The sequence below is a fragment of the Anser brachyrhynchus genome (genome assembly GCF_964034855.1).
Source record: "Anser brachyrhynchus genome assembly, chromosome: 1".
NCBI classification, from domain to species: Eukaryota; Metazoa; Chordata; class Aves; order Anseriformes; family Anatidae; genus Anser; species Anser brachyrhynchus.
This window is the reverse complement of record NC_137694.1, coordinates 122555233-122582101: the sequence shown is the minus strand read 5'-3', so window position 1 is coordinate 122582101 and position 26869 is coordinate 122555233. Positions and strand designations below refer to the sequence as shown.

The window sequence follows — 26869 nt, the reverse complement described above, 5'->3', positions numbered from 1 at the left end:
CTGATTAGATAAATATATGCATACTTTTTACTTTGAGCATGTTTAAGATGAGCAGCAATTGGGCAGAGGCAGCTCAATCCACACAGCTGCTACATTGCATTCACAAGCTGCTTTTGAACCTGCTATATTTCGTCAGTGTTCCAGTAATTCTCTTCTTCATTTTAAGGTTATAAATAGCGTACATCTACCCTATGTACCTTATATGTATAAATATCAACACACTTTATGAAACTGAACACTTTAAACAGACAGAAAGGAATATACTAATGAAGGAACACTACTATCACAATTCAGGATACAAACCTGCTGTTTAAAAGAAATATATGTTTTATTTATATACGTTCATCTGTATAAAATATGCACAATCCAAAACCAAATATATGTGTATATTTCTCTGTATCTATATTTATCTCTATTCCTATATTTGTCTCTTTCCTCTGTTCTAACAAAGAAGCTTATTTCAAAATGCTTTTTGTTTATTGGGGGTGGTGGTGGTGTTTTTTCTACATACGATGATTTACTTCTTACAGTAAAATTTTGCCATATATATTCTTTTAAAAGTAAATAAATAGAACTGCAACATGAAAGGAGAAAAAGATACCGTTAAAATTACTAATACACTAAAAACTGAGCATGAAATACTTTACAACCCCTCACACAGCTGTCTCACTCTGCTTTGAGCCTGCCTATGGTTTGGTAAACTCCTATATAATTACATTTATAGAAAATGATTACACGAACACACATAAAATACATTTAATGTTCTACAGATGGTGAGATTACACCCACAGTTTAAATCATTCAAGTGCCTCGCATCAGTAAGATGGGACTTAAATTTGCAGTAAAATATTTTAAAGCTCAGATTAATATTTTTTATTAGTGTAAACAAAATTCTAAATCTATCTACCATTTTATTGCTAAAAGGTTCATAATAATTGTATAGTAAAACACTTGTACTGTTTTGACAAAATACTTTTCCAGTAGAAAGAAAATATTGAGCTGCTTATTTAGGAGATAAGCACCTGCTATCAAATAAATAAATTAATAAATAAATAAATTTAGCCTTGTTCACAAAGGAGATTTTATATTGCCCACATTAGCTTAAAGGAAAGTAGTGCTCACTTGCCAGTATAAAAGAATGCCTAGGGTTATGTATTTCCCTGAATTCACAGAATTACAGAATGGCAGAGGTTGGCAGGGACGTCCGAAGATCATCTGGTCAAACTCCCCTGCCAAGCAGGATCACCTAGAGCACATTGCGCAGGATGGCATCCAGGCGGGTTTTGAATATCTCCAGAGAAGGAGACTCCACAACCTCTCTGGGCAACCTCATCCAGTGCCCTATCACCCTCACAGTAAGGTTCTTCCTCAAAGAATTTCCTGGGAAAATTGCTTGGAATTCTTATAAATGTTTCACAAACCTGCTATGGCATGGACGGTGATAAGAGTAAATGTGTATGTGTCAACAGAATTCATATATACTGCATATTTTCAGGCCGTAGTGGTTTCTTTCAAATCCTTGTTATGGAGGCATAATACTAAGATATATCGCAAAATGGGCATCCAATTGCCAAGGGTATTATTTTTCATGAAAGGACAATTTTATCAAAAGAAATGCAAAGGAGAAATATCATAGGCATTTAGATCCACATTTCAGTATTGTGGTTTTTGCAACATTTTGACAAAGGAAGAAAATAAATGTTGAAAAAATAATATGAGAATTAATCTCACTAGTCTTCAAACTGCTCCTTGTATCAAGATTGCCAGTGCCCAAGATTGCACTGGCAATTGCACCAGAATGGTGCAATATGTCCTTTTTTCTAATTCCTTTAAAACTTCTTGTGATCCACTTTGTGTCCAGTATAGAAAAATTAAAATAATCAAGGTAAGGTAAAATATAATAAAAAGAAATATAAATACTAGATAACATTTATTCTCCGTGGAACTTGAAAAAACAATTGACTGCTTATACTTTATCCTATAATAATAGCCCAAGTGTTTGTATAGGTCTAATTCTAATATTCTATTATCAAGACTTTGCTTCAAAAGATGCTTAGTAGTATCAATTGATATTTTGTGATATTATATGTTTTTGCTGAGTTATTTTCCTGGCATATTTTATACCAAAGATTTTCTGATCATCCCATTCTCTGCATCCTTCTTTTAGCAACTGTATCTTTAGATTCATAATATATAAATTTATATGCTATGAATATGTACACTGCACTGAACTATGAACTAATGCTCCACTAACTTTGACAAGATAGCTCACAGAAAGATGGACATTTTAAAATCATTGTGCATAGTAATCTTATCTATGTTTGAACTTTAATAATAATTCTATTCTAACCACCATCAGGTGCCAATTAAAGTGGTCTCTGGGCAAAGTTTCTGAGAGCCTAACTACATTTCGAAGTGTTTTAGAACAATTGTGTTCAATTAAAATCCAGTTTCATTATGGAGATGACATTAACTCCACATCTATTTGCAGCTTTTCCAGTAAAAGGACACTGAGGAAGAAGCATTTGTACCTGCTCCTAAATTTTCCAGGCTATTGCTCAGAAGAAATTATTTAACTCAGGTAAGTGGTAAGAATTTTAGCTTGATAGACCTGGTGAGATAACAGCAGAAATTCTTCTCTTTGTAGGTCCTTGTCTAAATCATTGTTCTGACAAGTAACAAGTGACTTCTTTCTCTTGGCTGCACCTGATGACAAGCAGCAATGTTGCTTACTCACAAGATTGAACTTGCAAAGGTGGCAGTAACATTGAAAAAATAGCTCTTGGCTTTCTACCTACACTGGGCCCAAAAAGATCAGAGCAATCAATGTCACCATCAGTGTGTCTGTATGTTGGTAGGAAGTTAGAGTTTCCTTTTGTGTCCTCCTACAATCTTAAATTAGTATTTCATTATTATTTGATTCCTTTTCTTGGAATAAAAGAAGCTGAAAAGAACATCACAGCAGAGTTGATGTCAGAGTTTCAAAGCTGTGCTGAATGCAGTTCAACCCGAATTGGTCAAAATAGTTGTAGAAATCAGAGCTGGCTCTTGAACTGATGGTGCAATAAGCCTCCAACGCACACTTCTCCTCACCGCTGCTCAACCACCCCTACACACCACTTCTAGTCCAGACCCACATGTCAACAACCAGCCAGGTCTTTCTCTCGTGGATCATTCAGACCAATGGAAGTCCTTAACCTCAGATGTCTGGAGCGGGTGAGTGCTTTTAGCTTTCTACTGACTCATAGTTTAATGGAGTGGATCTTCATCAAGTGAACCATCTCCCTCTCCATATAGCTCCATTTTTTTTTCTCTCTTCGATATAAACCGTTAGCTGAGATAACCCTCTCCTTTCCTTATAGGGGAATGATGACATAACATTGCTATATCTTACTGCTGTGTCTTCACATTATACTTGGCATATTTTGCCTTAAAAATATTAGTTTGCAAAAAGGCACTAACCGCTCATCAATAGTTAAGTCTTTATCATTACAGCAAATTTAACTACTTGAAGTCTAGAAGTAAACACCTTAGGTAAATTATGCTTTTTAAAAACTTGCTTAGTTTTGAACCCATTCTTATCACTACTATAGTAAAAGAAACAAACTAGAAGAAAAAAATTATGCACACGACATCTAATATTAGAGGCTAGTAGTGCAACGAGTTCCAAGTGTAAATTTACATATAAATTTACATGTAAAAATCACAATAAATTGAATTTCTTTTAGCTGAAATGGGCATTAAATACCTACGAAATAATGCCCTAAAACAGAATACAGTGACTATTAGTTCATAAATTATTGTAATAACTCTAAGCTCACCAACTACAGAATCCTACACTATTATCATCTTCCTAGAGGCTAGACACTGTAGTGACCAAAGAAACTGGGGAAAATGTGTTGTAATAGATGATTGCTAAAAATTCCTTTCTGAAATTGAAGGAAAGGAGGGGACTGCAAAAGTTTTATGTTTTTTGACTCTGTTGTGGTTTAACCCTGTTAGGAAGCTAAGCACCAAAAAGAAAAAGAACTAAAAAACAGAACCAAAAGGAAAAAAAATAAAATGATCAATGCAATTGCTCACCAGCAGCTGACAAATGCCTAGCCAGTCCTTGAGCAATGTCAACCCCTGCCAGCCAACTACCCCATTTTTATTGGTGAGCAAGACACCATAACCATATGGTATGGGATATCCCTTTGGTCAGTATGGGTCAGCTGTCTTGTCTGTGTCTCCCCCAGCTTCTTGTGCACCCCCAACTTACTAGTAGGCAGCTTGAGAAACAGAAAAGACCTTGACTGTTTGTAAGCACTGCCCAGCAACAGCTAAATCATTGTTGCATTATCAAAATGGTTTTAATCACAAATCCAAACCATAGCACCATGTGAGCCTAGATGAAGAAAATTAACTCTATCCCAACCAAACCAGCACAGACTCGGACTCTGTTATGTCCTCAGCTCCACCAAAGGAAATATTCTCCCTGAGAAAAACAAATCAAAATTATATATTACAATGCTTTTAAAGACATACAAGATAAGCCAATGCACTAAATATGTACATATCTGGACTTCATGCACACCAGTTTTGTCCATCTGTTTGATGCTTTATATATATATATATATATGGTACAGATAGATAGAATTTGTAACAGCAACTTGAGATGAATTACAAGAGAAATGTTATATTAATGTACTTATAAAACACATGCCTGACAAGGGGATACAGACTTTCTCAAAGTCAAATTAACATCCCAAGTTCCCGTAACTGAGAAACAAATAACTATGCTTATATCTTAATGATTACTATCCTTATATCTTAATGAATATTCTTTTACTTTTGAAATCAAGGCCACCTCTGAGTCCATGTAGACTGAAACTCAATAATTCTCCATTCTCCTGAGACCACAGGCAGATTTCTTTTTCAGATCCAGCAGTGTGAGATGAAAAAATTATCAATTACAGCTACTTTTCACCAGGGTGAAAAAGTTGGTGCTTTCAGTGATCAGCTTCATTGGCCTAGCCACAGTATAAAGGAACCTGGCTTTTCAATGCTGAAGCGGGTTAGAGAGCACTATCAGAAACATATAACAATAGGTTAATCTTTCCCATTAGCACAGCCAATACAGAAGGAGATATCTGCTACTGTGTTAATGTAACAAAGGACCAAATCTATCTTCAAGGGATTTTAAAGGAAAATAATTTACATTTATTCTGTCAACACTATTTTTGGGAAGCATGACTCAGCAATTGATAGATTTTTGTAAAGATCCTATTCATCATTCTTATAGGTCACCTTGCTGTGCAGATGCATGTAGTATATGAGGTGTAGATTAGAATCCCAATAATGGAGAACAGTTTGAATCAAATCAGTAGATGCTTTTGCAGTTCTTGTTCGACAGAACTATTTTGGATGACTGACACTTGAGTAAATCCAGGCTTCATCTGTCAAAAAGAGACATCTGTCTTTTCTCCAAAATGTCCAATCTACTTCACATACTATGTCATATCTGTATTGCCAGAGCAAAATACCACTTTCTATAGCTTAAACTCAGTATCACTCAATAAAAGCATTAGAAAGTGCAACATTTCTAAGTTAGAAATATACTGCACTTAGATAATGAAATCAAAGCAGCTACCAGCTATTACTGAATTTCCAAAGCATCAGTTATGTCTCTTGTAAAGGTAATATGCAATATACAGAGACATTTGCCCCAAATCAGCCCTCAAAATAGCAGTGAACACCATTTGTAACTAACCTTTTCTTTCAGGGAAGCCCAGGAGATGTAAAATTTTAGGATGATTTCAGTTTCTAAATAACTTCTAATATATCTGATAGTTAACAAAGAATGTCTTTTACAATCATTTCTCTCAGAACTAGACTAAATCTTACCCACAGAGATACTAGTGAATGACAATCAGGAAAATATTTAAGAAAATCTTTGTAAATGTCTTAGCAAAACAGAAAACCAACCAACCAACCAAACAAACAAACAAAACATGAAACAAAATATGAGATCTACAAAGTTTAGTTCCTGAGCTAATTGTATCCACCCATATAATGCTACAACAAACGGACAGCTGCGATTCTTTTCTGCTTGTCTCTGATTTGTTTTCAAGTGCTATATGTATTTGTTTTCAAGTGCTGTAAATTCACAGTTCCAATAGATTGCAACGGGCTTTGGAAGGCTTGGTGCGTGCTGATGATTTCTGCATGTTCATAATGACATCAGTGAATGAAACAACAAAATTAATTCTAGGAGATTATTCTAAAAGCATTTAGTTAGCATATTAGATGTTGAAACTAGTATTTGTACCATGGGCGTACTGTCCTGTATTGAAAATTTGATTTGGTGAGGTCAGGAAGCTCCCTCTGGCATGAAACTACAAACATGACAAAGATTACATCAGTGAAATGCTGAGCTATGAGATAGCTCAAAACTGGTGTGCTCAGCTCATAGAGACCAAAAGGAAGTGAACAATACTTCTTATATTCCAGTGCTTCCAAGACTTTCAAAAGGACTCAGCAAAATCATACTTACAGCCACTTATCAGAACCTAATGATAATATGGTATAATAGCAGTAATGACTGATTACTACATACTTTAAACATCATTAATGACTCCAGTTACACCTCTGGAAGCAAATATTCTACTGTGTACTCCTACTCCCAGCTCATGGACATATGAGCTATCCAAAGGTACTTTAGTTTTTAAAACTAGTAAATAACTCCGATAGAATTTCATTTTATTTAATTTTATGACCATGGCGATGAGATAATTTACATCTCAGCTACACAATCAGTATCAAGTTGCTCAATCAGCAGAGATAAAATACTAATTAATTTGTCTGTCTTAGAGCATGCATCTACAGTAATTCTTATTCTGTAGGTCTAAAAAGAGAATTTGAAATCGGTAAGGAAACAAGTTTCTTTGTGATTTAAAAGACTGGCCCCATAATTCCATGAAGATGATCAGAGTGCTGGAGCACCTCTCCTGTGAAGAAAGGCTGAGAGAGCTGGGGCAGTGCAGCCTGAAGAAGAGAAGGATCTGAGGAGACCTTATTGCAGCCTTTCAATATTTAAAGGAGGCTTAGAAAAAAGACGGAGAGCAGCATTTTACTTGTGCAGATAATCATAGGACAAGGGGGAATGGTTTTAAACTAAAAGAGGGGAGATTTAGATTAGAGGTTAGGAGGAAATTCTTCACTCAGAGGGTGGTGAGGCACTGGAACAGGTTGCCCAGAGAAGCTGTGGATGCCCCATCCCTGAAGGTGTTCAAGGCCAGGCTAGATGAGGCCGTGGGCAACCTGATTTAGTGGTGGCATCGGGGTTCGAACTAGATGATCTTGAAGGTCCCTTCCAACCCAAGCCATTCTGTGATTTTATGATAATTATTGCTGGCATGAAACATGTAGAGGTATCGAGCATTCTAGAACAAAAACGAAATTGTCATAGTTTCTATTGAGAACAACATTAATTCTCCAAGTGTAGGCAGAGACAAATTCATGCCTTCCCAAATCCTAGAAAATCTTTTTTCTAAAGCCAACTTTATTTTTATATATATATATATATACACATGCAGTCTAGGGAGCCAGTTCTCTTACTGTGACATAAAGGATAAGATAAACTTTAAAGATAAAAATCTCTCATACAGAAAGAAATGCTGCATTATTAAATTTGTCTTCCATATGTGATATATTAGAGGTTCTCAGAGACTAGATTAACAATCTGTTCTACACATTCCCTCAGTATTATCAGAATCATTTCTCTAAAAAAGTAATGTAAGTTCACTATATCACAAGCAATATCTATTACTAAAATTAACACCAAAATATATATTATATATGTTTGCTACTAGATCTTCTGAAGGAGCTAAAATTAGAGCAGTCTGAATGAAGGCCCACTCTTGCACTTCTCTGGGTCTCTGTGTGCAATTTGGCCAGTTCTGCTGTCACCCAGAATGCAGTCTCTCTCCCTCTTCATGGGGCAGAATGGGAAGGATGTAGAAGAGAGAAAATGTTTAACAAGGGAACCATGGATTTACAAGTAAAAATGTAAAAAACTTTAAATACTGATGTCTCTGTATTCCTGTGTTCAGTTTTGAGTACCTAGCAGATGATCTTGCAAGGGAAAGGACTACTATCACAAGCCCCTGAAACATACTTTTATTTTGCATATCCATATATCTGGATGTGAGCCATTATTTCATCATATATCCTCTACAGAGTAAAAGGTATCATCCCAAGATTGAAGTTTTAAAACGTAGGTAAATATCAATGAGGTTGTATTCCTCAATTGTTTTATTCATCCTACAGTCACCATCTGCTCTGTATGGATCACACAGAACAGACTATTGCATTTGTTTTTCTAGAGACTGCCAAAAATAATGAGGCTTGAAAGTTGGAAAGAGCTGGAACCAGTAATGGAAGCACCCTGACTATTCTTAGATGTTCATGTAAATATCTTGCTAAGTGTGAAGATTACGACAGTGATCTTTTCAAATCATCACTGAAAAGTGCAGAAACAGTGTATAAGTGGCACAAATCTGGGAGCTATTGCAAATGGCAACAGTGGGACAAGTTTTATCACAGCAAGAACTCTAATGGAAGAGGGGGTGGGTAGCATATGTTTCCAAGTTACAATATCAACTTTTCCTTACTCATATGGCTCTCAGGGACTTGAGAGAGACTTGGCAGAAAATAGACTAAACTATTGTCTCCACACTTGTGTAGAAACCAAACTCAATCCCTTCCAGGCATTTGGTTTTATTAAAGCAGAAACTCATAACTCACTGTTCAAAACAGACCTTCGCCTCTGGCTTAGTTCTACTGTTCAGATAATACCTGCAGCTCACACATTAGATATTTCCTCTCAAGAAAGCCAATGCTATTTTTTAAATACATGAATGGTTAGAAACTCTCTTGCCCCAGCGAATCAGCAATATACACTTAGACTTTTTTACATGAAATAGACAGCCACTGAATCATACGTGTGTCCAACACAATAACTGCCATCCTTTTAGGCATTTTACATAAAAAGCTTAAGATTCTGAGTACTTGTCGACCTCTACACACAGTCTGAATAAAGCCACTATAATATTTGCAAGCCAAAGTTCAAACTGCTAAACTTAAGTTTAAAGTCAATTTTTCGAAACAGTCTGAGACTATGAGCCTAAACTTATCAGACTAAATTCAACCTCTCTACTACTGTTCCCAATTCAGAAATCCATAGTAAATACTGTAATAAAATATAGTAACCAAAAAATTGTTTTTGTTATTTGTTTTGTTTTGAATTGTTACAGTGTTGTCAATAGCTGAAGATATTTAATCAATTGGTAAATTTTTTAAAACATGGTTTTTCTCTACATTTAGGACTAAGGAAATTACAAATGTACAATTTAAAATAACTAGAAGTGTTATTTAATTACTAATCACGAGCAAGAAATATTCATGAACAAATTGTAATTTGTCATTTGAAAGCTTCTTGCTTTACTCTATTTGCCTTATTAATACAAACAATTGCTATTACTTTCTACATGAAATGAATAGTACTAATTTGTAATCTACTTTTCTCTCAAATAAGTTTAGCTGGAATTTTTTCAATTAAAATATCTGCTGTTGGGAACCAATTGTCTGAACTTTAAGTTACAAGCTTTTTTATAACTCGCACTGGAGAATAAACTAGCACAGTCTCTATGCTCAGAATGTTTTTGGCTTCTCTTTTAACATTTTAGTTGCAATAATTTTCATATTCCTTCAAGGAAATTGAAATCAAACAACAGATTCATTCTAAAAAAGCTGAAGAACAGTTTTCAGACAGTAACAGACATAGGTCCCTCCTTTCTAGGAAAGAGGATGATTACATAAGTGCCAGAGGAATGTCCATACTGTCACAGCTATAGTCATTCCTTACTTTGATTCAAATAGAAAAGATCTGTTTTACTTATCTAAAATATATTCAAGTCTAAAGTTGAAATGCCAACTAAAAATGAATAACAAGTAATAATTTAGTAATTCCTGAGTTATTACATAATAATGTAATAAGCAAGTAATTTCTGAGTTAATAGCATCCTCTGAGCTTCAGCATGGCATCTGTTTTCAAATCAAATCCGTAATCAACTAGTTTTATATACTGACATGAAATTTCTGATTCAGATGCTGTTTGAGAATATTGGTATGTGTGAATGATTTTTTTGCTCATTGTAATGATGCCATTTAATTATCATTTGCCGCCTCACAAGCTGTGCACGCTATCCATAGAAATAAAGCAGAAATGGAGAAAAGCTAGCTGCTTCAACCCATGCACTATAAAATGGTATTTGAATTTCACTCCAGCATTTTAAAATAGTATCCTGGTAATGGGAAGACAGAAATGATATTTTGGAAAGCAGAGATATTGTTACATTTTGTGAGACTAGTAGCATCCCTACCAAGATAGTCTTAAGTAAAAGGTACAGCTTCCCATTACATAGATGGATAAAGGCTAGAGGAACGGAATGAATAATAGAGATCCCTTCTTCATTTTTTCCTCATATTACACAAGGAAAACAGTGAGTTCACACTACTCATTAACTCACACTAATTGCAGACAGTAAAAGCAGTAGAAGTACTAATTTTCCTGGCAAATCACAAAAATGTCAGGAAAGGTTTAGGGGTAATATTTCTGCAAACAAACAAACAAAAAAATCCTCAGATCATCACTTGTAAGAGCCTCCAAACATAGTGTGAAAATCTAAACTTAATACAACTACATTTTTTGGAGAAATTGTTTTCTCACTGTGCTCTTTGAGATTCCTCTGATTGTTATTTAAAAAAAACACACCTACAGAGTGCATATGCATCCACATTCTGTCCTGAGCTGAAAATCTAACACAAGTTATACTGATTTGAAACACTGAGATATATCCACGGAACAGAGTTCATATACTAAGTTTTACTTTCAGTGACAAATTTTTAATACCTCATTCACTAAGTTATATTATCATTATTCCAGACAGCATCAGTGAGCAAACAGATAGATAGATAGATAGATAGATAGATAGATAGATAGATAGACAGACAGATAAAAGAAGAAAGAACTAACTTTCTCTGTGGACTTGGTCTGTTTAATGATTGAGCAAAAAAAAATGCTCTTGTTTTGATACATCAGCCACAATAGTAGTTATGGACTGAGTGACATAGTAGTTTAATTACAAGCAAATTATTCATTTGACAGTTATTATTCATATATATGACCACTCATCTGGCATAGATAAAACATCCCTCTAGTTACTTAGACCTATCCTTACATTTTTGTTCAACAGTAGTTAGTGACAGCTCAGCTGTCATCTTGGGATCTGCATCAGATCCCTGCTGTGCTATCATAGGAATGATTAATGCATGTGTAGGGAAAGGAGGGGATTAGTAGCTGCTATATATTTATAAAAAAAAAATGCATTAGCATTCTAATAAATCTAATAATTTACCCTTCTTTTGACAACTACTTACTTTATAGGCTATACGAAGATGTTCTGGTCTGAATTATTTCCAAACTGCTTTTAGTTAGAGTAATTAATAATTACAACCTTCCCAAATTTGTTTTTCTTCCACAAAACATGTTGCCATGGTTCTTTTACAGAATGTTACTTTTTATGCTACCAATTGTTATGAAAGCACGTTCTAAAAATTAGTCTTAAGGCATGGTTCATAATTCAGGTTACTCATTTTTTGAGAATATGATCCAACTATCATCTATGTATGACAATATTCTGATTACAGTTTAGTACAGAATTTATGAAAAATTAAGGCACTATAGCTATGAATACACTGAGTGTCACCTGTCAACTGCCAAGTTACATAATTACAAAAGATACTCTTAATTATATGCTTTTTACACTTATCAAAATAGTAAATGAAAAATAATAAAAGAGACACACAATTTAAATTATAATTTGGATCTATTTTAAAACTGGTTGTATTTATAACAAGCCCTCCACATTATACTTGTCAATTGACATAATGCAGTTCTCAGGATATGCAAACTCCTGTTATAATAAACATGATGAGGTCTCTTTTGGCACGAAGATTTACAAAGGTCTGGGTGCAAAAATTTATCTATATTAGCATGTAGTGAGGCATAAAAAGGAGTAGTCATGTAGACCAAAACAGTTTGTGCTAAGTACCCAGCATGCATACAGTACAGTTTCCTGATTTTATTTTTTTTTAATTATGAGTAGTCCTGATTCACTCCAATAAAGTAAGCACCCATTAACTGTTGTAAAACATTAGGTGAGCTCATTGAAAATATTCTCCAGTTAAATTTCACCCAAAAAGGATTCAGTCCATGCATTCCTGGATTAGCGTGTGATATAAATGAAAGTCAGTAAGTGGGAATGATCAGGAGAGCCACCCCAGAAATATGCTATTCCTATGAACTGAAAGGCTAACACGGATGACTTATTTCTTGTGGGTCCCTTTCAAGTGATTAAACAAAAGGGGAACCATTCCTTGAGCCCATATATCTATCCTCAGAGTAGAAAAACATCACTGAGATGGCAAGGGTGCTACTTCTGATGATACACCTTATATATTAGAAGGGAAAACCATTTCTGGCACTGGGTGAGAAGAATTCGAAGAGTAGACCCCAAAATGGGACTAGTAGGAATTCCATATTCTTATCCACCCTCCCTTCCTTCTCAGCCTCCCCTCTAAAGAACAGAGTAGGATTTGATATGGAATGCCCAAACAATGGCTCCCTCTCTCTTTATACAGTAGGCTACATCATGCTAAGGTCAATCCAGTTTCAAATTGAATTGTTCTGAGCTTTCTGAGTTGCATTTCAAAATCTAATTGATAGTAACAACTGTGTGCTACTTGTCGCTTTCTCTTAGAATTCTAGAACAATTTTGCCACTGGCAAATGAACAGTATTTTTGTGATCAACAGAAATGTTAGTTCCACATGCTAAACTGCAGAATCTTTCTTGCAAACATCTGTGAGATAGCAAAGCACGCCCTGAGTTCTAAAATTCAGAATGAATTTGAAAGGGTGGTAGATATTGGAGGGGGGAAAAAAAAAAAAAAAAAGGAAAGAAAGAAAGAAAAAAACACCACTCTAATTAAGCCTACACTATGTAGAATTCACTAGTAGGGCAAAAAAAATGGTTGAAATATATTATAGAATTATTTTTAAAGTAAAATATACATTTAAAAGTTCACTTCTGTATCCTCTACTATCTCTACTGTTGCTGGTTTGTTTCTCTTGCTTTTGATATTATTTACCACAGGCTAGTCTTGACAAGACAGAACAGAATAAGAATACATTAATTCTTTCATGAAAGAAAAAAGAAATTCTTGGGCATACGATCACAGAGGATATTTTCTCCCTTTTGTGTGAACTACCATTTAGGTGACTTTTAATTGACTTGATAACTTTGTCAGAGTGAAATGCAGCCTAAAATTTGCACCGGAGAGAAAGACCAAAGGTGACACATCTCCAACATCAGTCTCCCTTACGTCATGTAGAACAAAACAAAACTTAGCGGCATTTTTCAAAACCATGGAACAGGTAATGAGGTACAAGTGGCCTCATAAATCCAAAATCTCCTTACTGAAATAATTTCAAGCACGGTGCTGTCCTGGAAAATGTTTATGGAAGTAGTACAATCAATGGAGTTTTTAATGACTGTAGGGAAATGTTCTCTACAGACCAGCAGTGCCAAGTAATGGAATGAGTTTTCAGGCTGGACTGAAAGGCAAAGGACATCAAAAAGAGACAGATTTAGTGTTTAGATTTCAGATTGACTGCTTTCATTACGACAGTTGGTGAAAAAATAGAATTTGAAGTAGGGCAGTGGCTGATGAAGTTGTAAGGTAAGTTTGGAGGTGTTCGTTATAAGCAGCAACAGGACTGAGTGGGTTATTTCAGTATTAGCAACACTGGATAATATCACGTCTATGGGTGCATCATCTAAGTGCTCATAAGGATACACAAGGCTTTGACAATCAAGGAGGGCAGGAATCCTTCACAGCTGGAATGCATCCCTACAACCTTTCTAGGCTTCACTAGTTGATCTAATTTCAATTATTACACCTGGTATTTATAAAATAAACCTGCATCTGACTAATCTACTTTTATTTCAATAAAGTCACTCTCATTTCTGTAATGGTGATGGATGCACTTAAGAGTGTTCAGAGCCTGGATTAGAAAGAATATCCAGATCATCAAGCTATAGGGCTCACAGCATCAATCATTTCTACTCCTGATAATGGTTGATGTATGCAATGAATCAGTACATTGTCTTGTTTCTTTCAGAGATGCAATTTACTATTATAGTCAAAACATTAGTTACTCATAGAAATTTTAAAAATTGGCATTATTGTCAGATGAAATAAACTGCACATGGTTGACAGCACAAAATTTATCACAAGTACTCAATATATATGCAGGAAAATAAGATGCTTTCATGTGATAAAAAATTGCATAATGTACTGTGCTAGCTTGGGCTTGGATAATGAACTTTCTTCATAGTAGCTGGTATGGGCTATGGTTTGGATTTGTGATGGAAACCGTGTTGATAAGATGATGCATATTGATAACATCATGATTTTATTTGTTGCTGAGTGGTGCTTACACAGAGTCAAGGTCTTTTCTGTTTCTCATGCTGCCCTTCCAGTGAGAAGGCTGGAGATGCACAGAAAGCTGGGAGATGACACAACCAGGACAGCTGCCCAAACTAACCAAAGGGGTATTCCATACCATATGATATCATGCTCAGCAATAAATACTTGGAGGGAAGTTTGTCAAGGTTTCCGTTGCTTGGGATTGGCTGGCCATAAGTTGGCTGGTGATAAATGATTGTGTTTTGTATCACTCTTTTTTTTCTTGAAGTTGTTTTTCCTTTGTTTCCTTTGTTTTCTTATTAAGCTGTCTTTATTTTAAGCCACAAGTTTTCTAACTTTTGCCCTTCTGATTCTCTTTTTCCATCCCCCTAGGGTCAGGAGGTGAGCAAGCAGTTGTGTAGTGCTTAGCTGCCTACCAGGCTCAAATCACAACAAGTACTTAAGTAGTTATCATATATGTCTAAAGACAACTTACTACATGAGATTTATCAGAAATCTTGATTAATCCATCATTTTAATCAAAGCATAATATAGATACATTATTGATTAGAGAATTAATATCTCTTCTCAATATTTTTTGGCTATGCTGTGGACCTTCTCAATTGTACAATATATAAAAAACAAATCACTCAAAAAAAAAAAAAAGAGAAGGTAAGCTGCATTTAAAATACATTGAAAAAAATCTACCTCCTTGACAATTCAGGGCCTAACTCAAGATAGCTTGCTTGATTCTTGAGAGTGAAATGAATAATGACGTCTTCCTAACACCGCTTCTAAGATTTCATTTGAATAGCTGGTATGGTCAGGCACTGTCATCAAGAAAGTTTGTCACAGATTGACTTTCGATTTAAGAAACTGCTCTGTTACAAATCACTTTAAAAGGTTAGTGGAATTTAGCACCTCTTGCTACTTTTCACCTGATACTTTTAAATGTAATTGATGGAAAACTGATTTTTTCATGTTGCATGGAAATTTTTAAGGATTTAAATTTCTAATCTTCAGGTATCACTTAATTTTCTCATCTTCACTTTGACTTATGTCAACTGAATAGAAACAAAAAAGGCTAACTAGTAGAACTGCTTTGAAAGCTCAGTTTTGATAGTCACACTACAAGTGCATCAAAAGAAGCAGTTAGAGGACAAGCACCGACAAAATCCAAATTTCTTTCTACCTTTCTGTACAGGTTTTATCCATTTATTTTCCTTATCACATTTGGAGAAATACTACAATAGTAAGATATGAAGTTCCAAGTGGGAACCATAAATAAGGATGAATAGCTTATCATACAATTCATCTTTGAAGAAAAATAATTTAGAAGAGATATTATAGAAGTCTACAAAATCATGAGTAGCATGGAGAGAGTAGATAGGTTTTAACTGTTCAATGATTCCTGTATTTCAAGAACTAGGAGGCATCAAATTAAAATAAAGGACACAGCTAAAAATGAAGGTGATGGCTCTTCACAATGGTCACATTGTGAAGGTGATGGCACCTCACAATGGTCAGTAAACACTTCAAATTCAAAGTCAAAAGAGAATATTAATGCATATACATAAATTTAAGGATATACCAGGCAGCTCAAGAAAGACCCTGAACTGAAAACCCTTAAAAGCCATGGAAGTATTATACTATATATACACAGTCTTGCTTTTTCCCTTGCCTTCTATTTCTGACAACACCTGGAGACAAATCCGTAGGTTCAGACCTTGGTCTTACCTGCAGACCTTACCTTACAGAATTCCCTATGGACTCTGCCTAGAATTTTCAGAGAGTCTGGTGAATTGAGGGTTTCAGAGAGATCAGTGAGTTTTAGACTTCAAGAAAAAAAAAAAAAGAAAAAAAAAAAAGGAGGAGAACAATCCACGACTTTCCCTATAATTACCTAAAGGATAAATACTAAGGCTGGGACAGTTCCGTGTTATTCAGGAATTATATGAAGGTCTGAACTTACAAGACTAATTGTCATCTGTTGTCTAGACTTCAAAGTGTTGTATCTCCCCAGAAAGTACAAGTGTTTTTTGTATGTGACTACTATGTTTCATAATGTTCCCATTCATTTTAGACTGATTTTATATATAATCTAAAATTGTGTATTGAACTGACTAGGTTGGCAAATTAAAAATAAGAGAAGAAAAGAGAGGAGAGCGAAGGGGAAAGGGAAAAATGGAAAAAGGAAAGGGGAAGGGGAAGGGGAGGGGAAAGGGAAAGGGGAGGAGGAGGGGAGGGGGAGGGAGGAAGAAAAAGACCTAAGAGACCCTGGTCAGAAAAATGAGAAATAAACCAGTGTTGAAGATCAATGAAAAAGAAGGAATAGACTATGATCTAGCCTTTGCTTGGAAATACAGGCATCTGGAATTACCATGAAGAGATCTTAAATGAATATTTGATTTTAAAATCAATATTTGCAAACTAGCAGAACCATGCATTTTTCAAACACAGGATATACATTGAGTACTGATGATCTGGGAGAAAAGCTGAGAAGTGGCAGATGTTTACTGTCCCAAAAAGTCTGAATGCAACATTATAAAACAGAATTAGCACTAGTAAGGGCCAAAGATGAGGCAGTTTCTTCTTTTTCAAAACCATTTTCTTGGTAGTAAAATTGAAGAAACCCATATAAGAAGAAAAAGAGATGAAAATGTGTTTATTATTCAAATACAGTATCAACCTTTTAAGCACTGAATCACACCATGGGTTGAATCAACAGCTGAGAAATCAGCTTGAGCTCTGACAAACACACAAGTTGCCACCCCTTTTCATACAATAAGAACTATCACCCCATCACGGCCATTACATTTCAAATAGATGCTCTTTTATGAAGTACAATAGGCTGTGTTAGCCTAAAGCATTTCCAAACCTCAAACATGAAACTGGATTCTACACGCAAAGAAAAAGTCATGAAAGTCTTACTAATGTCTATTACACTCATGGTTCCATGTGTCACGAGAATCCCATACTGCCCATTTTTCCCTGGATGCCCACCAGCCTCACCTCCCTGAGGACTTCCTCCCAGTCTGCAGGCTGTTACTGCATGTCTACCATTGAGACAAACAAGACCTTAATATACACCTCACTCATTTCAGAAAACTGTCCTGCCACTTTCCTCTGCTGTAGCCATTTTCTGATGTTTCAGGGATGGACAATACATTGTTTTTTTTGTTGTTGTTGTTTTTTGTTTTTATATAAGTGAGGAAAAATACTTCCAACATGCTGAGGATGAGTTTGTATCATATTTGACTGTAAGATACAGCTACAGCCACTGTCCAAATGCAGTGTCATTAGTATTTAAAATTTAATGTTGCTAATCTTTTTCTTTCCAAGGGTCAGGAAGGAAAAAGACAGATTTCAGGGTAAAAAAGAGATCAATGTATTCATTAAAACTGACTTGCTGATGTAGCAGATGTACCAGGTGTTTATGCCTTTTACAAATTTATCAGCTTTTAAAGCAATTTCAAGTCCTCAGCTTTACAAGACTTTTTAATGTCTAATGATTGCAGCAGTAAGATCTTTCAATGTTTTATTGTTCTCATTACTAGGGCAATCTATTCAAGATTAAATATTTGTCAGATTTAAATTTTTGTCCAATAGCTCTTCATTCATGTTGGTCAGCAACATGAGAATGAGAGTTCATTCTCTCTCTCTCTTTTTTTTTTTTTTTTTTTTTTTGGTAAACTAAGCTGCTAGAGATACTTAATACTCATATAACAAGGTCTGCTTTTCCAGTCCCCAATGCTTTTAATGGATTTCCTTTGATTTTCTTCCAGTTTTTCAACACACTTCTTAACCTATGAGAATCAGACCTCTGAATAATATTCTAACAGTAGTAGCAACAATGTTATTTGCTTTCTGCATGTATCTGAGCATTCTTTAGCAGTTACAGACTGTATTCGTTCTTTTTCTCAGCGTCACACTAACATTCTATAGTGAGGCATTAACTATGATAATCCCAGTCACTTACATTAGAGACATGCTCCTGCTCCAAAATGAGCTGCCTGGCACTTAACCAGTCAATTCAGATCACTCTGTAATAGTAACCATGTGTATTACGAGTCAACAATCTTTCTGTCATCTTCAAAATTCATCAGGAGAAGTGGGTTATTTTACCAGATCTCCCATAGAGATCTGAAGGGGTATAGCTACTTCTTTGCTGCCTTCATTTTCACTAGAAATCTCCCCATTCGAGTCAATAACTTCAGCGCCCCATCCAATGTAAAAAGTGTGCTTTATTTTACTATAAGTGTTGTGGGTTTTTTGCAAGTTTTCATTCTGAATTATATTCAAAATTGTGAGGCAGAGTTAAAATAGAAGTCAAAAATATAATTTAAATTTATCTTTTCCTTTTACCATTTTCTCAGTAGTCTCAGATCAGAAAACAATACAAGACAAAGCATGATCCTGTGTGACAAAAACCTACATTATTCTTTTAGAGGTCTCAAATCACAAACTCTTATTGTAGCTTTTGTATTTCTAACTTTCTTTTGTGTTTTTTCCCCACATAAATAGATGCTGACATGCAAAATCAACTGAGGAGACTCTGCTCCCTTCCCAGCATCTGTTACTGGAAGAGGTAATACTCTAGTACTTGCATCACTTTTCATTTTTTTCTTAAAAAAAAAAAATCTGCAGGAAAACACTCTACCGGTCATTTCTATTTATAGAACTTGTCACCAGCATCCATCATTAACGTTAGTACTTCTTAGCTGCCTACAATTCAAAAAGAATGCAGGGCTTCTAGATGATAAAGTAAATATCCATTTTAAGAATATAACTACAATGTTAGCTCTGAAAATAAAAACAGTTATTTTATCTTTATATACTTAAGTGCTTTAAAACACACTATTTCTGTTATGCAGTTATCCTTGAAAAACTACTAACAATTTATTTATATTTTTGAGCATGAAAATATACATTTCTCTACCAATAAAAATATGATTAAGTACATTCTACTGATTAGTGATATCTAAATGAGAGCATTTGGCATCCATAAGGAAGGAGGGTACCAAAAGAGACTTATTCCGCTGTGGTCAGTATGTAAACTGCTTGAAGTTTTTATAGAATTCAGCTTTATCTAAGATCCAAAATTAAAAGTATACTCTAGCAGAAGAAAAATATAATTATGCAAATATGTTAAAGAAACCACTTTTTTTTTTCCAAACATTAATTTTAGTTCATATCAGTGAGCTTATATGATGTCTTAGTAACTGTTGAGCTTTATTATGCAAAAAGTGGTTGTGTGTGGTCACTTAATAAAACTGATTAGTTCTCTGTGATAGCAACCAGACCATCAATACAATTATTTGTTTTGTTTTTTATTCAAAATTATTAATTTTATAAATTAAGCATTTAAATTAATCTTACCAGAGCTCTGCATTTTACATCTATCATTCTTTCAGGTGCTGCAGGTGTGCTGTTAATCTTCAAGGAAAACCACACTTTGCAATTTGAAGAACTTCCTCCTATGTATGAAAGAAAAAAATGCTTTAAAAATCATCTCATGAGGTGATCACTTCTAGCAGCATTCAAATCAATGAGAAATTTTGACTTTTATCAGAACTGCCAGTCATTGTTCATATGGAGACAAAGCAAATCATGAACTGATTTAATTGCTGTCAACAAATCTCCTTATCTAATCCTTTCTTGTCAGGGTTCAAAATAATAACAAAATCAATACATACATATACAAATCGAAAGAAAACAGCTCTTTGGCAAATTTGTTTCCCAGAGTAACACATTGTTTCAGAATTTTAAATATCACTGACCTATAACTTTTTTCCTTCAACAAAGACAATGCTAAAAACAAACAAACAAAGGAAAAAAATAATAATTGTAATCCCACATTTAGTTGCAAGATAAACTGGCCAGAAATCTAGAGGATTTCATTCCCTTCAGTACTTTGTATTACCTAGTCCAAAAATGAGGGATGGGAAATTCTGATGATATATACGAAAGCTGAGATGCATCAAGTCCTATGAGACTGAGTGACTACAAGCTCAGAGAAGAAAGCTCTGTGCTCCCCATTCAGGGATTTTTATCTCCCTCCTCCCCTTTGAAGTCCGGAGATAATTTATGAAGCCAGAGAAGACGGTATTAATCTCATGTACACACTCATGAAGTTATAACAACAGATTTTAAATTATCCTTATATTGATGATTAAGAAACCTTTAAATAATTGGAACATGCATGAATGTTACAATTAAGGCTAGGACCAGGAAGTGTTTACAACCAGGAGCCGTAGGAGGCAAAGATAACCAGATCCTTGAACTGAAGGCAGTCCATATCATAATGACAATATTTTTATAATTTTACATAATATCAAGAAAAAATAAATCAGAATAAATTCATATCATATTTTATATATTACAGAACTTAAATTCTGTTTTCAGTTACACAGAATTGTTATGTAAAATTTCAGTCAAGTAATATGAGTTTTGCTAAAGCGTATCTCCCAGATAGACCTCAAGTCTTAATTTGAAGATAACCACCAGCAGTCAACTTCATTCAACCATTCAACTTCCAGATAAAAGATCTTGTAATGTCTTTCTCTGCTAGGTTTCATAGACCTAACATTAAGCAGTTGTTATTTTCCTGTGTTTAGAACATACTCGTGAATGTTAATAAAATTAGTCCTTTGATCTTGTTCAGATAAGCAAAAGAGATTGAGCCCAAAGTCTCTCATCATATGACCCAATCTTCACAACACAAATATTTCCTGTAGTTATTTTTTGCAAGTATAAAATGTTGTTCAGCACCTTTTATAAATGTATAGACAAGAACTGCTTGCAGTATTCCAGTTCGTCTGTATATTGCATGAGATGAAAATAACCTCCATCCTGCTACTCACACTTCTCTGAATTATACACTAGAGAGTATACATTAGCAGTTCTGTTTTACCACAACATTGGTCTTGGGAGCTCCAACTGTTTTTCTTTTCTGCTATGACCCCAGCTCTTCTCAGAGACACTGCTTTCCTTGTTGCAGTTCCTTATTCTCCATATGTGACTTTATTTCTAGCAAAACTGTGTCTGTTTGGCTTTAATTTCATTAATGTCCTTAAATCTTCACTGGATATATTAACTTATATTAACTGATCCATTCTAATTTATCTATCCTAAATTAACTTAACTTATCCATTCTAATTTATCTATCCTAAATTAACTTATCTGTTATTTTATTCAGGCTAATTTGACAAGTATACAATTTACTGTTTTTGAATACTGTTTTGAATTGTAGTTTTCCAGTTTGTAGAATGGCCTTTGGGCTCCTCAGTACAAGAAGGATACCAATGCCCTGGAACGTGTCCAGAGAAGGGCTATGAAGCTTGGGAAGGTCCCAGAACACAAGTCCTGTGAGGAGTGGCTGAGTGAATTGGGGTTGTTTATTCTGGAGAAGAGGAGGCTCAGGGGAGACCTTAATGGTTTCTACAGCTGCCTGAAAGGAAGATGTGAGGAGCTGGTGGTCGGCCCCTTCTCACAGGTAACTAGTGATAGGACTAGAGGGAATGACCTCAAGTTGCGCCAGGGGAGGTTCGGGTTGGAAATTAGGAGACATTTCTTCTCAGAAAGAGCAGTCAGGCATTAAAACGGGTTACCCAGGCAAGTGGTGGTGTCACCATCCCTAGAGGTGTTTAAGAAAAGGTTGGACATGGAGGGACATGGTTTAGTGGGTGTTATTGGTAGTAGAGTGATGGTTGGATCAGATGATCTTGAAGGTCTTTTCCAACCGTTATGATTCTATGATTCAGTATTTCAAGGTCTATAAAAATGAATATCAATGAGATAAAGACACCCTCTGAATATCCCTTAAAGGATTCTGGTATGCACATGACCCTGAGTTTAGTCACTTAACAAAAAAAAAATAATAATAATAATACAGAACAGAGATGACTTATGCAAGAAGGGAAGATCCCCCTATATCAAAACAGAACTTGTCACCTGGAACCTAAAATAAAAGTGTTCAAATGAAGACAAAACAAACAAACAAATAAATAAATACCCCACAGCTTGGGATATCACATTGTTTAAGAATGCAGTCAAATTGTAGGATACAACAAAAGTCTGTAAAATTCAGGTAGAAAACAACAAAAGAAAATGTTGACAGTAAAGTTCCATTTACACAAGGTTTATAAAGGCAGATAACCAAACCGTTACCTGAGGCCTTAACCTCAAGTACTGTGTACAGGTTTGGGCACCACAGTATAAGGAAATAAAGCTATTAGAGAGTGTCCAAAGGAGGGCTAGAAGAATGGTGAAGGGCCTAGAGGGCAAGACGTATGGAACAGCTGAGGTCCCTTGGTCTGTTCAGCCCAGAGCAGAGCAGGCTGAGGGGAGGCCTCATGGCGGCCTGCAGCTCCCTCACGAGGGGAGCGGAGGGGCAGGCGCTGAGCTCTGCTCTCTGGGGACAGCGACAGGACCCGAGGGAACGGCATGGGGCTGGGACAGGGGAGGGTCAGGCTGGGGATTAGGGAAAGGGTCTGCACCCAGAGGGTGGTCGGGCACTGGGACAGGCTCCCCAGGGCAGTGGTCATGGCACTGACCCTGACAGAGTTCAAGAAGCCTTTGGACAAGGCTCTCAGACACATGGTCTGATTTTTGGGTGATCCTGTGCAGAGCCAGGAGTTGGACTCAATGATCCTTCATTGATCACTGAGTGATCAATGGGCCCCTTCCAACTCATGATATTCTATGATTCTGTGATATGTGCTTCTATACAAACATAAGTCTGAAAATACAGTGTGTGAGCTGGAATACAGGAATTTAAATTATGATGTTGACTTAGCTCCTAATGAGAAACTTGGTGGAAAGGACATAATCAGTAAGAAAAAAGATAATGATAGGCAATAAAACTATCTGAAAGACAGATAATATAAGCTGAGGAATAGCACAGTTAAAATTGTTTCCAATAAATAGACATCACATATATCTCCAAATTCCTGCAGGTTAAGTTTCCTTACCTAGAAAGAAAGGACCATATTACTGAGGATGGTAACAGTGACTACAGATCATTATACTGTAGTATAGTAACATAAACTAGAGGATCTCTAAGGCTAGAAAATGTATAAATAAGGAACTACAGTTATTACCTGTAGACCTGAGTAAATGTTACAAGGTGCCATAACTGGATCAACCTATTTTTTATTTAAATCTGAAAAATATTCAAAGTCTGGTTTAAGATGTTATCACTGAACAGCAACTTTGTATTAAGTACCAGGATGAAATCGAAATGAATACCATTGTAGGGACAATAAGAAGTAGAAAGAAAAGAAAGAAAGAAACAAAAAGAAAGAAAGGGAAGAAAAGAAAGAAAAGGGAAAAAAAAAAGGGAAAGAAAAGAAAAGAAAAAAAAAGAAAAAAAAAGAAAAGAAACAGAAAGATTAATCCCCTATAACATTTCATTTCAGAAAGAAAAAAAGAATAAGAATGATTAAAAACCAATTAATTAAAAAGTAGTAACCAAAAACTCTGAAGAACTAGCAGGTGTCATGAACATAATTTAAAATATACCGTATTAGAAGCTGAATCTTAAATTAATGGAGTATTAAAAGCAAAACAAAACAAACAACAACAAAACTTTAAAGGATGGAAATAATAACTGATTAAACAGCAGGACTGTTAATTATTAATATAAACCAACACTTTCAAGAATGAATGTCCTATACAAGAGAAATAGAAAAGACTATAAATTGTTATTTAAGCAGAAAATTAATAAGGCCACATCCCTGCCCCCAAACCTTCAAAAACACTCATGCAAAGAAAAAAAAAAAATAATAATTCTTGAGTGACAGCTTGATTAAGACTTTAAAAACTACTAGTAAAATCTTGTCAAACATATCTGAAACTGGCAGCCTGCCAAACTCAGAAGGGCTGATGAATGATCAGGGTGGAAAAGGAGTGCTCAAGTAGGATAAGGCTACAGTAAAAAAGCTAAATTAATTCTTTGCAGTAGAGCTCACTGGAGTGGAGTTTGGGGGGCTTCCCATATCCACACTAGAGCTTGTCCTGAGGGGAACAGTCAGAGGGAACAGTCAGAGGGACTCTCCCAAATGGAGGTGTTGGCAGGAAGTTTTTGGAGCAGACTGATAAAGAAAGAGCAAATCACATGGGCAAGAGAGTCTCTGCCCAAGATTTCAAAAGGAACTCATGTATGAAAGCATGGTAGATTTCATGCCAGTGCATGACCCGTTGCTTAGATTCTTTGTAACTTTCAGTTACAAAGAAATGAAAAGGCAGCGAATGTGCTGCCAATTTTTAGACAGGTCTCTGGGATAAGCTGAGAAATTACAGATGGTGAATTTGTTTATCTATTCCAAGGAAAATGATTAAGAACCACAAAAAGGAAAAGAAAGCCCAACACACAAACCTATTTGAATTCTCTGACGAAGTCACCAGCTATGTGAACAAAGGACATCTGGTTCATGTAGTACACTAGTTTTCCAAAAATCTAAGATCTCTCCTCAAAGGCTTCTCAGGAATTTAAGCTGCCTAATAGGGCAAGTTAAAAGACTGGACTGAGACACAGAAACAAAAGCACAGGAAGAAATGGCTAGTTCTCACCATGAAGAGAGAAAAAGAATGAGGTGAAAATGCCTGCTTTTAGTATTAGAATTCCTTAATTACTTTTTATCCCTAGGACAGGTATTTTTTAGTATCATCCTCCATCTCTGAGAAAATGACCAACTGGAAGCATGTCTCCAATGTGCTTAGTACTTTCCCAGTTTCCCTAATGCATAACCAATAGGTTTGTGGAACTTTACTGTTACTTGTCATTGCAGTGCTCTCTTCCAGCAACTTATACATCTATACTTCTCCTGAGAGCTCTTTTTCCATATAGACTTAAAGCTTTCTTTAGTGTTTCTGATGACAGATTTTTCCTTTGCAATCTTAACTTTCCCAAATCAGTTTTCTGTACTTCGTAATTACCATAATGTAGAAGTTACAGTCTATTTGCATTTTTCTTCTATCTTTTACATACAAATTCATTGGTTCTTCATACAAGTTGCTTAAAAAATACTCTAATTCCTGACTCTGACACCACAAGCAAAGCTTTTAGGACAAGTTGCTTTCTTTACTGTTTTGACAACAAGTATCTTGATCTATAAGGGTGTCTTTTTTGTTATTGTTGTTAAGCAAATCATAATTCCTATTTACATTTTTATCCCGTTGAATCTTTAGATCCATTTCTCTTTTGACTCATAACAGTTTTAGGAAATCAAGCTTTTTTTTCTTGAAACCCAAAATGAACTACATAGCCGAGGGTTTACCTTTCTGTAAAAAAAGTTATCGTATTTGGTAGGGAATATCTTGTACACATATTTAAATGGCATTACATTATTTTTACATTACATTATTTTTAGATAGTTTAGGTCATGCTATTATTTACACAACACCTTCAACAGGCACTTCCCTAAATGAAATGTTTTATTTAAACACTTTTCTTAGCAAATGGAAACAACCTGGCAATTCTCTGCTTAAGGAGGATCTTTCAGTGTATTTTTTCAGCTGAACTCTTTACTAAACATATATTCCTAGAAGTAATGTTTAGTATCACTCCTTGAAGTTGTATAAACTTTGATATTCTGTCAGTTTATACTCAGTAAAAACATGGCTGAATGGTTGCTTTGGTTATGCATTTGCATTGTCAAAAATATAAAGCCTGGGGCTTTGTTCCCTCTAAGCCTTAAACCTGATACAAAATAGTGACTTTATAGATGAGTTTCACCTCAGGTCTTTATCCATATAATGTATTTGGATGGCTAGCACAAAGACAATTTATTTCAAGTATACTCATTCTCAAGGTATTACAGCCTAATTTTACTGTGAATTTCTTCTCTTGCCATGGAAATCTACAAGATAGAACCTAGTTCTTAACCTTGGGGATACTCAGAAGTCACTTCAAAAGTTATCAAATCTTCAAAAGCATTAGCTCTCTGAAAAAAAAAATACATAAGCAGATTAAAGTCACAACAATTGCTCTTGAACTTTCCTTAACTTGTAGAATGGTGTTTCTGTTTCAAATGTGAAGAATTTGCACAACTGAAAATAAGCCTACTGTTAGAACTTCATTTGCTAATGTATAGAGCAGAAGGTTAGGTGCTTTGGCACTTCTTACTTTTATTCTTCTCTTTCATTCTTTCTTTTGTTTGTTTGTTTTTCCCGTAAGATTTTTATTTACCAGGGAGTAGACCTTGGAAAACAAGGCTGAAACATCATGGGCAATGATGGAGATATCTCTCATGCTGAAAAGGAGATGATTTATTCCCCTCTTTCCTCCCATGTTTT

The 26869-nt window shown here is 35.3% G+C and overlaps 1 protein-coding gene across 9 annotated transcripts in view; it reads right to left on the bottom strand.

Moving 5' to 3' along the window:
• Positions 1–26869, bottom strand: part of LOC308187861 (cilia- and flagella-associated protein 47-like) — a 307333-nt gene that overhangs the window by 96657 nt on the left and 183807 nt on the right. For all 9 annotated transcript variants that reach the window (XR_013944960.1, XM_080576253.1, XM_080576256.1 and 6 more), the window contains one exon: positions 19952–20049. Coding sequence is in view for 8 of the 9 variants with exons in the window: in XM_080576253.1 (XP_080432379.1) it covers positions 19952–20049 (98 nt within the window). In the remaining variant the exon portion in view is untranslated. The remainder of the gene's footprint in view (positions 1–19951; positions 20050–26869) is intronic.